This window comes from Dendrobates tinctorius, unplaced genomic scaffold (assembly GCF_039654945.1).
Source record: "Dendrobates tinctorius isolate UK_male_01 unplaced genomic scaffold, ASM3965494v1 ptg000143l, whole genome shotgun sequence".
Lineage (NCBI taxonomy): Eukaryota > Metazoa > Chordata > Amphibia > Anura > Dendrobatidae > Dendrobates > Dendrobates tinctorius.
The window spans coordinates 37,457,822-37,471,421 of record NW_027361810.1 but is presented as its reverse complement, the minus strand read 5'-3'; the positions used below and the strand labels follow the sequence as shown (position 1 = coordinate 37,471,421).

At 40.9% G+C, this 13,600-nt stretch overlaps 1 protein-coding gene and 1 long non-coding RNA gene across 5 annotated transcripts in view; one reads left to right on the top strand and one right to left on the bottom strand.

The window, feature by feature from the left end:
* The window catches only part of TTC21B (tetratricopeptide repeat domain 21B), a 136,259-nt gene extending 133,180 nt beyond the window's left edge, over positions 1-3,079 (top strand). For 2 of the 4 annotated variants that reach the window (XM_073545774.1, XM_073545772.1), the window contains exons 29-30: positions 2,218-2,323; positions 2,454-3,079. In XM_073545774.1, the coding sequence (XP_073401875.1) occupies positions 2,218-2,313 (96 nt within the window). In that variant the 3' untranslated portion in view covers positions 2,314-2,323; positions 2,454-3,079. The remainder of the gene's footprint in view (positions 1-2,217; positions 2,324-2,453) is intronic. The other 2 variants (XM_073545775.1, XM_073545773.1) reach the window with 1 other exon arrangement.
* Positions 1-13,600, bottom strand: part of LOC141049375 (uncharacterized) — a 261,995-nt gene that overhangs the window by 178,836 nt on the left and 69,559 nt on the right. The gene's annotated exons all lie outside the window — the stretch shown is intronic.

Here is a 13,600-nt window from a genome sequence, read left to right as displayed (position 1 = left end):
ATTAAAATAAATAATTAAAAAGAACGTCCTGCCCCCCCCCCCCATTTTTAACAACCTGCCAATTGTGACGCTTTGCCCTGCTCTTTCCACTTGTCCTGGTGCTTTGGCAAGTGGCATAATAGGTTTGGGGTTGATGTTAGTTGTTTTACGTCTGCTGACAGCAAGTCCGGGAGTTAATAATGGAGAAGCATCTATCAGACACCCTCATTACAAACCCAGCTGTCAAAGTTAATACACAAACGGAGTAAAAGTCTTTTCATTGAAATAAACACTCCCCGACCCTCTTTTACCCATTTATTAATGTAAAAATAAAAAATCAAAGTTATACTCACTGGCCGCCAATAATCCATATGTTCCACAACGAGCTCCAACTCGGCTACTAATTAAATTTTATAGACGCCTCTCCATTACTAATTCCAGGGTTTGGTGTCAATGGACATAAAACAGCTCATTTAATGGATGCGCCTTTTCTGGGGCGGCTGAGGGCTGCTAATTTAAGGCGGAGGGCAATTTCCATGGCTCTTTCCCAGTTTGAGAATATCACCCCCTTTGCTGTCTGCTTTAGCTTGGCTGGTTATCAAAAATTCTTTAAATAATTAAAAAATACGGCGTGGGGACTTCTCCATTTTTGATAACCAGCTGAGATAAGCCCGCAGGTGTCGCCTTAACTTGCGCTGGTTATCAAAAATAGGGGAGACCCCCATATCTTTTTTTTTTTTTTTTTTTTTTTACAATTTACATGTTTTTTTTTTTACATACTGTCCCGACCAATCACAGCCATGCTAATACTTGACATGGCTGTGATTGAGCCGCAAGTGCCCACACTGGAAAAGCTTGTTGATTGGCTGTGCTTCAGCCTTTCAGCAAGCTTTGTTTGGGCTGCCGAATCCGAACAGTAACACTGACTTCTGGGAAAAGTCTGTGTTCAGGGTCCATACACGGACCCCAAACTTTACCGTTCTGGTTCGCCCATCACTACACTGTATGCAATTAACTCCCTCTAGTGGTGGCTCTCGGTAGCTTAATTTTTATCATTTATCTTCATGGCCCATATTTCATAATTAGTTTTTGGTATTAAAAAAAGTTACAATTTACCCCAAAATCTAACAATATGGCTAAGTATTTTTTTTTCTTTTATTGCTATATTGTGAGAATTTTGACCATTTTATTTTCATGTTGGTGGAGGTGTCTGTCATTTTTTATTGGTTCCATGTTGGTTTCGAATTTTATGCCGCTGTGTATAGTTGAAAACTAAGTGACTAAGTTTTCTTTTTTTTTTTTTTTTTTATTTCCCATCATGGAAATTTATGGAACTTTGCAAATCACTTTATTAGGGGATTTGTCTTCATTCCTGTAAAAAAAAAAATATACTGTATATATAAATGGCTTTCAGACCTCTGGTTCTCCCCAGTCTTTTTGCCTGCTGTTAGCACTTTAGCTGCTTTTGAACGTGCTCATTTGGAGTACGGATGATTGCAGTGAAAAAGTCAGCTTAGCACTCGTGTCTTACTAACCCAAGTAGACAAGCTGCTGCAGGAAATTGTTCTGATAAGGCCACGTTCACACTGAGTATTTGGTCAGTATTTTACATCAGTATTTATAAGCCAAAACCAGGAGTGGAACAATCAGAGGAAAAGAATAATGGAAACACGTCACCACTTCTGTATTTATCACCCACTCCTGGTTTTGGTTTACACGCACTGATGTAAAATACTGACCAAGCATGTGAACACTAAGAATAACACTCAGAAGGGGGACTCAGGTGCTGACCTTTTCACTGCCATCATCTGTACTCTAAGGCCTGTTTCACACATCCGTTTGTCACCATCAGTCAAAATCCGCTGTTTTGCAAAAAAAACGGATCCGCCATTTTTCTTGGCGGATCCATTTTTTTTCCCCATTGACTTGCATTAGCGGCGGATTTTGACTGACGGTCGTCCGTTTCATGCGTATTTCTGTGCATCCGCCAAAATTTTGGCGTCCGCTGATATCACCGGACGGACAATGCAAAGTTTTTTTGGGAGCCGGATCCACATTTTTGCCTCTTGCTACATATTTAACCCTAAATCCAATCTGGCCGCTGGAGAATTCTCTCTCTCTTTCTCTCTCTCTCCTCGTCCCGCGATATCCCGGCTCTCCTCGTCCCGCAATATCCCGGCTCTCGTCTGCTACATCGGCGGTATTTTTTTTTAAGCGCGGCTCCTTTAACTTTCCCAGATCGGCGGATCCCGGCGCAGCAACGGTCCGGTGGCTCCCGTTGGTATTTCGACGCCTACGGATCCGTTCTCCGCCTTTTTGGAGGATTACAACTGACAAGAAAAACGTAAGTGTGAAACAGGCCTAAGTGAGTACATTTTGATGTCATTGCAGTTAAAGTCAGGCAAACAGACTGGGGACAAGGAGGAGTTTATTATTTTTTTTTAATCACCATGTGTCGTTTTTTTTTCCCACAGGTTTTAGAACTTCACCCAACTTACCCAAAGATAAGAAAAGACATTCTTGACAAATCCAGAGCTGCGCTGCGGACTTGAGGAAATATTAGAACACTTTTAGAAAGAATTATCAAGACTTAAACAGGGTTTACTTATAGCAGAAGAAGTACGGTGATTTGCCACATGGTATAAGCAGAGAGTAGCATCGTAGTGGCGCCAGCAGCTGTAATCTGCGTGAAGTTAGACATCAGAGTTACCTACTGCCCGACACTACACTTATGGGACTTGTAGTGCCATGTACAGGTTCCTATTCAGACCCTTCAGGTTCTTGACTTGATTATCAGTGGCAGGTGTTCACCTAAGTCACATATAGCAGTGTGATGCTTCATATATAAAAGTAAGAAATCTACAGAAGAAAGAGAAAAACAGAATGCCGCTAGCTCTTTGTAAATTTCCGAAAGATATAGTCCTTCAAAAATGTGACTAAGCCATTATCAATAGGGTTTATCCAAAGGGGCATGGCTTAGCTCTCCTGGGCACTAATACTGATGGTAGTAGAGGAAGGTTCCTACTACAGCAAGCTTCCTCCCAGCCAGAAACAACATTTAGGCCGGAGTCACACTACAGCGAGATACGGTCAAGTCTCGCAGGTTAAAACCAAGCTCTGGCACCGGCACTCCGGAGCGCAACGTGCAGCTCCATGTATTGCTGTGCGGCTGCACGCTCCGCTCCGGAGTGCCGGTGCCAGAGCTTGGTTTTAACCTGCGAGACTCGGCAGTATCTCGCTGTGTGTGATCCCGGCCTTAGCTTTAAACTCCTTCCTCCTCTTTTACACAAACCTACCGGGGTGAGGTATACCTAGTGTAAAAGAAAAATGGAGCAGTCGCTTATAGCAGCCAATCAGATTCCTCCTTTATACATTTTGCAAGTTGCTTTTGATATCCGCTACAGGGAATCGAATATTTTTTCATGATTTTGATAAAGCTTCTAGGACAAAAGGGTCAATGAAAAGGGAAAGTGTGGCCGTTCTTTACATGTTAACTGTAAATTGGATCTATGTGTAGTAACTGTAGGACCTGTGGGATGTGCGCCGCTGCCTAGTTTCCTAATCAGGTGATATGTCTGTGAGGAATTAGATAAGTAGTACGGTTAAAGGAATTGTCACTTTCCAGAAATGTTTAATTTTTTTTTCATTTGGTGTAAATGCCGCTGCTCTCCTGAATCTGACGACGTTTTTCTTCTGTTTCTGCGCCTCTCCGTTCCTGAGATATGGTGACTTCTTTCATGTATTTAAATTTAGTCTCTTTAGCAGAGAAGGTGTCGTCCTCATGAAAACATCCACTGAGAAGTGTTCATGGCTACGCCCCTTTTGGTAAAAAGAGCAAATTTACGTATAAGGGGGAAGTGGCCATATCTCAGGAACAGAGAGTCACAAGAGCAAAAGAGAAACAATGATTCAGGAGAACAGCAGCATTTACATCAGGGGTAAAACAAAATATCAGCAGAGAGCTTCTGACTCTTCATTTTAGCTACTGGTGTCAGCCACCAGTGATCAAAACTTCTAATACATGGATAAAATATTTTTACATTAAAAAAAACTCAGCCCCATGTATGGCACAAGTACATCCTACTCTAATGCGGCTGTATGGCACTGGCTCAGGAACTGAACCTGCAACATACCTGGCAGGTGCCATCTGTGTTATACAGCTAGTATCTGTGTATAACGGCAATGTCCGGAGCTAAATCAGGTCACTGCTGTTTAACTGTTTACTTTCCACTGTCAATCTCACAATTGCTTACATGGACTTGATCACAACAAAATCGATGAGTACCGATGGGTTGTCATTGATGGCTGTGGTCTGCCGAAGGCTCCCGTAACTGCCATCTCGGTCCTCCTAAAAAGCCCATCCAGAGCTTTATAAGAGAACCTCATTTTGATGATATTGTAACACGTATAACAAACGATTGAAGGATCACAAGTACAATCTGTAAGGGGACTGAAAAAGTTAAAAATAAACTATTTTGAAAAATATTTTTAAAAAAAATTAAAAGTTTTGAATGACTTCTCCTTCTTCCCAGTTTAGAAATATTTTAAAAAATTGCGCTTATCCATAAAAGTCAGATCTATAAAAAAAAGTGCCGTTTTTCTGTTGCCACACCTGCTTTTTAGAAGAAAAGCAATAAAAGCCATGAAAGCACTGAACGTACCCCAAAATGGCATAGATAAAAACGACAGATCGCCATTCAAAACAACAATCCTTCGCACAGCAACAGCGACTGAAAAATAAGTTACATTGATCAGAAAATGATGATGATCAATTAATTTATTTCTTTATTTTATAAATTTCTTCATTGTTTTCACCATTTAAATAAAAAAGCTATTCCAACGAGGTATCATCGTCATGGTACTGACCTGAAGAATCGAAGCATTGTGTTGTCAGGTCGTTGTTTTTGCGCAATGAGCGCCAGTAAAAAATAAAACAAACATTGAATTGCGATTTTTTTTTTTTTTTTTTTTTTCCCTCTTTTTTTGGAAGGGCTCGAGGGTTCACAATTTCACTGCCTTTGAGAATTTGTTCTCTACTTTCTAGTACATTGTATGGTTATATGAATCATATCCTACAAAACTAGAGCTTGTCCCTCAGAACACAAGGCCTCCTAATATTACGTGGATGGAAAAATAAAAGTTATGTCTCTTGGAAGACGGGGAGGAAAACAGAAGTCCAAAAAAGAAAAATTGACCTGATAGAACGTTATGATCTATCTGATTGTTTTGTGGTTTGTTTACTGATGGTGAAAATGTTGCAAAGTGCATTTATTGTGTTTGTATGTCATGACTTATGAAATATGGAATTTATGGACTATTCATATCGTTCCCCAGAGAAGCTCTAAACAGCTGAGACTTAACTGATTATCTTCCAATGACATTGCTTGAAGTATTGTAAAGAGCGTTCTGTCTTTTATTGTTCCCTTTTCCCTTACGTAAATTTTAAAATTCTAATAAAAATATTTGAAAATAAACAGCAGATACTTCTCATTCTTCCATTGCAAAGCGTGTCTGACACTTAGTATGCCGTTCTCATACAGGGCAGTGCATGGAATCGGGGGAATCCACTGGAAAAAAATAAATTAATAAATGCAAATATACAATCTACAGTTCGATGATTTGTTTTGTAAACATTGATCTAAATCGGAAAAGTGAATTTTCTCAAGTAAGTGGACTAAGCTTCAATATCTGACGCAGCCCATGGATTAGAGCGCTGCCGTTTCTTGGAGGGTAAAAAAAAAAAAAAAAAAGCAACGTTTTTTTTATAATCAAATTTTTTTTTCCTTTTTAAACTAGCTTATGTCATAACTCTTAATTTCTCTGGCATAACATCATGTAACGCTGTATCATTTCGCAGCTGTAGACTCTATTAGCATTTGGCTAATCTCGCTTGGCATGCATTTTCACAAAATATTATTTTGCACGCAGTATTCATTCCAGGCCGGCAGTGTGTGGGGTCTTGTGTTGCTTGACATCATGTTTGTGTAGGAATCCAGTGTGTCCAGTAGAGGGAGCTGTAGCCTGTTTTTTTTTTTCCCCCTTTTTTCTGTGAGTTTGGTAAAACTTCTCATTCTGTGTAGGAGAAATGTTGCCCCCTCATCACCTTATGATAAAAGGATCCTAAGTGTTTCGTGGAAGCTCAATATAGCAGAGTCATGGTCGATGTGGCAGGCGTCTGACCACCAGGGGTATCACATGTCTCCTTGTAGCCCGTGTAACTTTCAGATCTATTTTGGGGGAAAACTTAAATTGATTTATTTGAATTTTTTTTTTTCATGAATAGAAAAACTTTTTGGAATTTATTTTTTAATTATTTTTTATATGGCTCATGTTTTACATTAATTTAAACATGAATACCTAATATGTGGGTGTGGCTGTGTACCTACATAAGAGTTTTTTTCGCATTTTTTTTTAAGCATTTTTCCCAGCAAAAACGCATACAAGAAGCATCCCATTCATTTTAACGAATTCCGCATTTTTGTGCACATGATGCGTTTTTTTTTCCGCGAAAAAAACGCAGCATGTTCATTAATTTTGTGGAAAAATCCGCATTTCTAACTATATTCTATGAGCAGGAGGAGGCTCCTGTAAAAAAACGCGAAAAAAAACAAGCAAAAATCGCACAAACGCGCAAAAAAACGCACGTTTTTCCTGGGATGGAGTCCGTTTTTTTTTTCTGCATACGTGGGTACATAGCCTTACATGTTTCGCTTAAACCACTCGAGTGTTGCCTTAGCAGTAGGCTTTGGGTCATTGTCTTGTTGGAAGGCGAACCTCTGTTCCATCTCAAGTCACTGACAAAATTAGGTTTTGCGCAAAGATATCCCTGTATTTCACACCATCCAACTTCCTCTTGACTCTGACCATTTTCCCTGCTGCCAAAAAAGGGAATGGTATTCTTGGTGTGATGGTTTGGTGCCAGACATAGCGTTTACCTTGGTGGCCAAAAAGTTCAATTTTGGTCTCTGACCACATCACATACCTCCATACATTTTGGGATTCTCATACAGGTCTTTTAGCAAACTCCAAACAAGCCTTACAGTTTGTGTGTGTAAGTAAAGGCTTTTTTTGGCCAATCTTCCATAAAGGTATATGACTTATTGTGGCCATATGAACAGATGCTTCAGTCTCTGCTTGGGACCTCTGCAGCTCCTTCACGGTTACCTTTGGTCTCTGGGCTTTCTCTCTGATTTATGCCCTCCTTGCCCGGGCTGAGAGTGTTGATGGGCGGCCCTCTCTTGTAAGGTTTGTTGTGGTACCATGTTCTTTCCATTTGATGACAATGGATTTGATGGTTCTCCGGGAGATTATCAGAGGTTGGGATTTTTTTTTAGAACCCGACCCTGACTTGTGCTTCTCAACAACTTTGTCCTTGACTTGTTGGAGATCTCTTTGGTCTTCATGGTGTTTGGTTAGTGGTTCCTCTAGCTTAATGGTGTTGCAGCCTCTGTGGCCTTTCAGAAAAGGTAACGTCTATATACTGACAGACATGTGACAATTAGATTGCACAAAGATGGACTTCCTTTCAATAAGCATGTGACCTATGAAGGTATTTGGTTTCCCAAAAAAAAAAAATTGGGGCTTCATAGCAAAAGAAGTGAATACATACGCACATGTCAATTTTTTGTTATTTGTTCAGATCGGGGGACTGTGAGGGCCATTGTAAAACCTTCAGCTTGTGCCTTTTGAGGCAGTCTATTGTGGATTTTGACGTGTGTTTAGGATCATTATCCATGTGTAGAAGTCATCCTCAGCTTTTTTTTTTACAGATGGTGTTATGTTTGCATCAAGAATTTATTGAAATTTCATGGAATCCATTCTCCCCTCTATCCATGAAATGTTCCTCGTGCCATTACCTGAAACACAACCCCAAAGTATGATTGATCTACCCTCATGCTTAATGTTCTTTTCCTGAAATTCTGTGCCCCTTTTTTTTCACCACACACACATTTGATCACTGTGGCCAAAAGATTCTATTTTAACCTCATAGGTCCACGGGATTTGTTTCCAAAATGCATCAGGCTTGTTTAGATGTTCTTTTGCATACCTCTGATGCTGAACTTTATGGTGAGGATGCAGGAGATGTTTTCTTCTGGTGACTCTTTCATGAATGCCATATTTGTACAAGTGTCTCTGAACAGTAGAACAATGTGGCACAACTCCAGAGTCTGCTAAATCTTTCTTTTTTGCAGTCAAACATGTTCTAGTTTGCATCTCTAGTAATCCTACTATCATTTCTCACTGAAATTTTGCTTGGTCTTCCAGACCTTATCTTGACCTCTATTCAGACTAATACCACCACTGTGAATACAGTAGAAAGACTAAGTATTGAAGTAGTTTCATAATTAAGCAAAAAAAAATCTTTATTACAAAAAATCACACAGTGAAAAGATGACGGTACAAAAAAAGCCCCATACAAAACCCTTAAAACCAGTTGGGGCAGTGTGGTTCATGCATAAAACAGGCATGTATAGATATGCTACATATTACTACATGAATGGTATATCACAAACAGATACATGACCTTATTTCAATTATTACAAGGTAATGGATTTCGTAAAAAGAAAATGCTGCTAGATGTCAAATGCCTGCAGCAGGAGAGTGTAAATTACACTATAGAGATGCCAGTGAGATGTAGCTCAGATGATACAGACCATGTGCCATTAAGTAAATGGAACCACACCGCCCAGCACCCCAATGCACGTTTTGCTTGTAGCTTCGTCAGGGGTACTGAGGCAGTGTTCTAGTGGAAATATAAAGGTGTACTTGTTAAATCACCTGTAATTCATCAGGAAGTGCCACCCCTTGCCCATTCAGATCGCCCCGGCTGGCGCCGTCAGGTCCATACAGTGTGTTCCAATAGGGCGCCGGGTGGGTGGGGGAAGGGTGCGAGGAGGCGGCACATGGTAACAAATGATCATCCATTGTGCCCTGTGGTCACCGTCAGGGAAGCCATGCCGCACGTGGTGCCGGAGGGATCCCATAGGACGCCGAGCAGGGAGGAGGAGGGACGATGGACAATGCACGCACCCCGCCCACTACGTGTCACTCAGCCCAATCGGCATCAGAGAACCCCCCTTGCACAGCAAGAAGCTCTAGTCAGACGCAAGGCGGGGAGAGGGAGAATGCGGCGGCACAGAGATGCGTGCGCACCAACCGCAAATCCACAGGCACCATTTTGTTACCTGACACAGATAATGGCAAAAACTAAAGCGGGACAGTCTGATATATTGTTCATTGTGTCATTATTACATATTTATCAGTCAGAATCTGTCCAATGTTCACATCGAGGGGTTCCTCATTTTCATATGATTAAATTTTGACATCTAGTCGGCATTGTCCATATTACATCTTTAATGACAAAAAGGATAACCAGATAATATAAATTATATAAATAACAGGTAATATATATGATGAAATCTCTCAAATACTGATAACCTCACTGGTAGAACGTGGATTGGTACAAACACTACTAAAATGAAGATTAAATGTAAATTTTTCAAAATGTTTTCCAGCAAACATAATAGATCAATCCAGACCCTCCTCACACATGCACCGCATACTCTGCATTGCATATAATTACAATAGGAAATTAGCAAAACTAACTGAATCATTAAGGGTAAGTGCGCACGTTGCGGATTGTGCTGCGGATTTTGCAAAATCCGCAGGTCAAAAGACCTGCGGTTTATCTGCGGATTTGCCTGCGGTTTTGCCCTGCGATTTGACACCTGTACAATGGAGCAGGTGTAAAACCGCTGCGGAATCCGCACAAAGAATTGACATGCTGTGGATTAGAAAACGCAGCAAATCCGCGTGGAAAAATCCGCAGCATGTGCACAGCGGTTTTTGTTTTTCATTGATTTTAATGGTACTGTACAACGCAGCAGGAACTGCTGTGGATCCGCAGGGCCAAAACCGCTGCGGATCCGCAGCAGAATCTGCAGCGTGTGCACATACCCTAAGGCCTTTGAGTTTTGCAGTATGGAGTGTGGTGATCCATTTGATCTCCACCTCTAACTCCAAGATGGACCTTGTCTATAACCCGGAAAATGAGCAGCCGCCAATTGCAATCATGGTGGCTTTTTAAAATGCTTAGGAATATTTTTTTAATTTGGCCAGTTTGTCTGGTTCAATAGTTTTAGCAGCATTTTTAATGTCTCAGATATGCTCCAATATTCTGACTCTAAATTCTCGCGATGTCATGCCAACATATATTAATTTGCATGGGCATATAGCCCAGTATATGCCAGTGGAACGACAATTAATAAATTGTAAAATTTTAAAAGTAAGTCCATTAGATGAGTCAGAAAAGAAAAAGGCTTTGTCCACTTGGGGGCATGCTTTGCACCATCTGCAAGGGTAACCACCCCATTTTTGCCCTCCACTGTTTCTGTTAACTGCCATTTCTTAATTACATTTGGAACTGAGGAAAGGGGAACTTGAAAACGCTTTGCTATCTTCTTATAGCTTTCTCCTGCAGCTGCTTAGAAGAACCCATGGCTGCCATCAACTGTTCTTCACTGTCCTATTAAGGGAATAGAAGAATCCAGGATATCTATAAACAGAAAGATTGTGAGGAAACACTTAGCTAACCTAAATGAATTCAAGTCTCCAGGTCCAGATGAATTACACCCCAGAGTACTGAAGGAGATAGCAGAAGAAATTTTTTAACCCCTCTCCATAATCTTTGAAAATTCTTGGAGAACATGAGAAGTCCCAGAAGACTGTAGAAGAGCAGATGTTGTTCCTATCTTCAAAAAGGGGAAGAAGGTGGACCCAGGCAACTATAGGCCGGTGAGTCTGACTTCTATACCAGGAAAGATCTTTGAACAAATTATTAAACAACATGTATGTCAGTACCTGGATAAGAATGAAGTGATTAAACAGAGTCAGCATGGGTTTGTAACTAATAAGTCATGTCAGACTAACTTAATTTCCTTCTATGATGGAATCACTGATTGGGTGGATCAAGGAAATGCTGTAGATATAGTATATCTTGACTACAGCAAAGCATTTGACAAAGTATCTCATATAATCCTTATTGAAAAAATGACTAAGTATGGAATAGACAAGGCAACTGTTAGGTGGATTCTTAACTGGCTTAGTGATCGGACCCAAAGAGTGGTCGTAAATGGCTGCACATCCAGCTGGAAGAATGTCTCAAGTGGGGTACCACAGGGCTCTGTCCTGGGCCCTGTATTGTTCAACATCTTTATCAACGATTTAGATGAAGGAATTGAGGGTAAACTGATTAAATTTGCTGATGACACAAAGCTAGGAGAGATAGCTAATACTAGAGAAGAGAGAGAGAGGATTCAAAAAGCTATAAATAAACTGGAGAAGTGGGCAGCAACTAACAGAATGGTTTTTAACAGGGAAAAATGCAAAGTACTACATCTGGGCAATAAAAATGAAAAAAGCATATACAGAATGGGAGGAATAGGCCTAAGCAACAGCAAATGTGAAAAAGACTTGGGTATACTAATAGATCACAGACTGAATATGAGTCAACAGTGTGATGCAGCAGCAAAAAAGGCAAATGCAATTCTAGGATGTATTAACAGAAGCATACAGTCTAGATCACGTGAAGTCATTATTTCCCTCTACTCCTCTTTGGTCAGACCTCATCTGGAATATTGTGTCCAGTTTTGGGCACAACATTTTAAAAAAGACATCAACAAACTGGAGCAAGTTCAGAAAAGAGCAACCAGAATGGTGACCGGTCTGCAAACCCTGTCTTATGAGGAAAGGTTGCAGGATTTGGGATTGTTTAGTTTGCAAAAGAGAAGACAGAGGAGACTTAATAGCTGTCTACAAATATCTAAAGGGCTGTCACATTGTAGAAGGATCAACTTTATTCTCATTTGCACAAGGAAAGACTAGAAGCAATGGGATGAAACTGAATGGGAGGAGACACAGATTAGATATTAGAAAAAACTTTGACAGTTAGAGTGATCAATGAGTGGAACAAGCTGCCACGAGAAGTGGTGAGTTCTCCTTCAATGGAAGTCTTCAAACAGAGGCTGGACAGACATCTAACTGGGATGATTTAGCGAATCCTGCTCTGAGCAGGGGGTTGGACCAGATGGCCCAAGAGGTCCCTTCCAACTCTATGATTCTATGATTTATTGGCACACAGTTAGCGGAGGCTGGGTTTTATTAAGCTGGGAAATTTCCATCACCTGGCCTTTCTTAAGGATGATAGTGAACAAGCCATAACCCTAACAGGTTAATTAAGGTCTGAAACCTTGGTCAAAGTTATCTGAGCACATAAATCTCCAAGGATGCCCAAACATTTGCATCGGCCCATTTTCCTTTTTCAAAATTTTAAAATGTAAAAGATGAAAATATATATAGATGTTTTTGCCTGAAATACAAAGGAAATGTGTCATCTTTAACTTTAGCCCTTATAGAGATCATTTCATTTTCAACTTGATTCACAGTATCAGTAGTTTTGACCAGGAGTGCTCAAATTTTAACATGCCACTGTATAGTAATAAAGCCTCATAAACGTAGACCTTCATATGTCGGAGCGATCAGTGAGTTCAGTCATTCTCAATAGGATGAAGCTAATTGGACACAATGCGCCATGTAAAATTGTCTGGAACACCTCGATGATGAGTGTATTGGTCGGCGCACTCACTGGCGTGTATCGGTCTGCATGTCGGCATGGATCAGAGTATTGAGTGGCGTATATGTGTGACCAATACATGTTCATCAATACACATCCCCAATTCTGATAAATGCTGGCACAGAGTATTGGGTGACTTGTATCAGTCTGTATGTCTGCATGTATCAATCGGAGTTTTGAGTAGCATGTGATATTGGTCACTGTATCGGTCAGCGTATTGAGGAGCGTGTATCCGTCTGCAATCAATACATGGCATTGGTGACACATTGACGTGGAGTGTTTGGTAGTGAGTACTGGATGGCATTTGGCATGCATTGGGCTGCGTATCATCATGAACAGAGAGTTGGCCAGCGCTGGACATGTATTAATCACTATATATGCTTCGGTCACTAGATTGGATGACGTTTATCGGTTGGCATGTGGCATATATCTGGCAGCCTATTGGGTGGCATGTATTGGATGGCCTGTGGCATGTATCAGTTGACATATAGGATGGTGTGTATCTTTTATTTATTTTACTAATTTATTTAGCGCCATTAATTCCACAGCACTTTACAGACATTATCTTCTCTGTCCCCATTGGGGGTTACTATCTACATTCCCTATCAGTATGTCTTTGGAGTGTGGGAGGAAACCGGAGAACCCGGAGGAAACCCACGCAAACACGGGGAGAACATACAAACTCCTTGCAGATGTTGTCCTTGGTGGGATTTGAACCTAACACCGCATCGCTGCAAGGCTGCAGTGCTAACCACTGAGCCACCGTGTACAGTATCTGTTGCTATGTGGCATGTATCTGTCAGTCTGTTGGGTGCCATGTATTGGCATGTGGCAGGCTTCGGTAAGTGCATTGGGTGGCATGTATCGGTCAGCATATAGGTTGACATGTGGCATGCATCAGTCAGTGTATTGGGTGGCATGTATCGGTCAGTGCACTAGGTTGCATGTATATGTTGGTCTGTGGCATGTATCGGTTGGCGTGTCAGCATG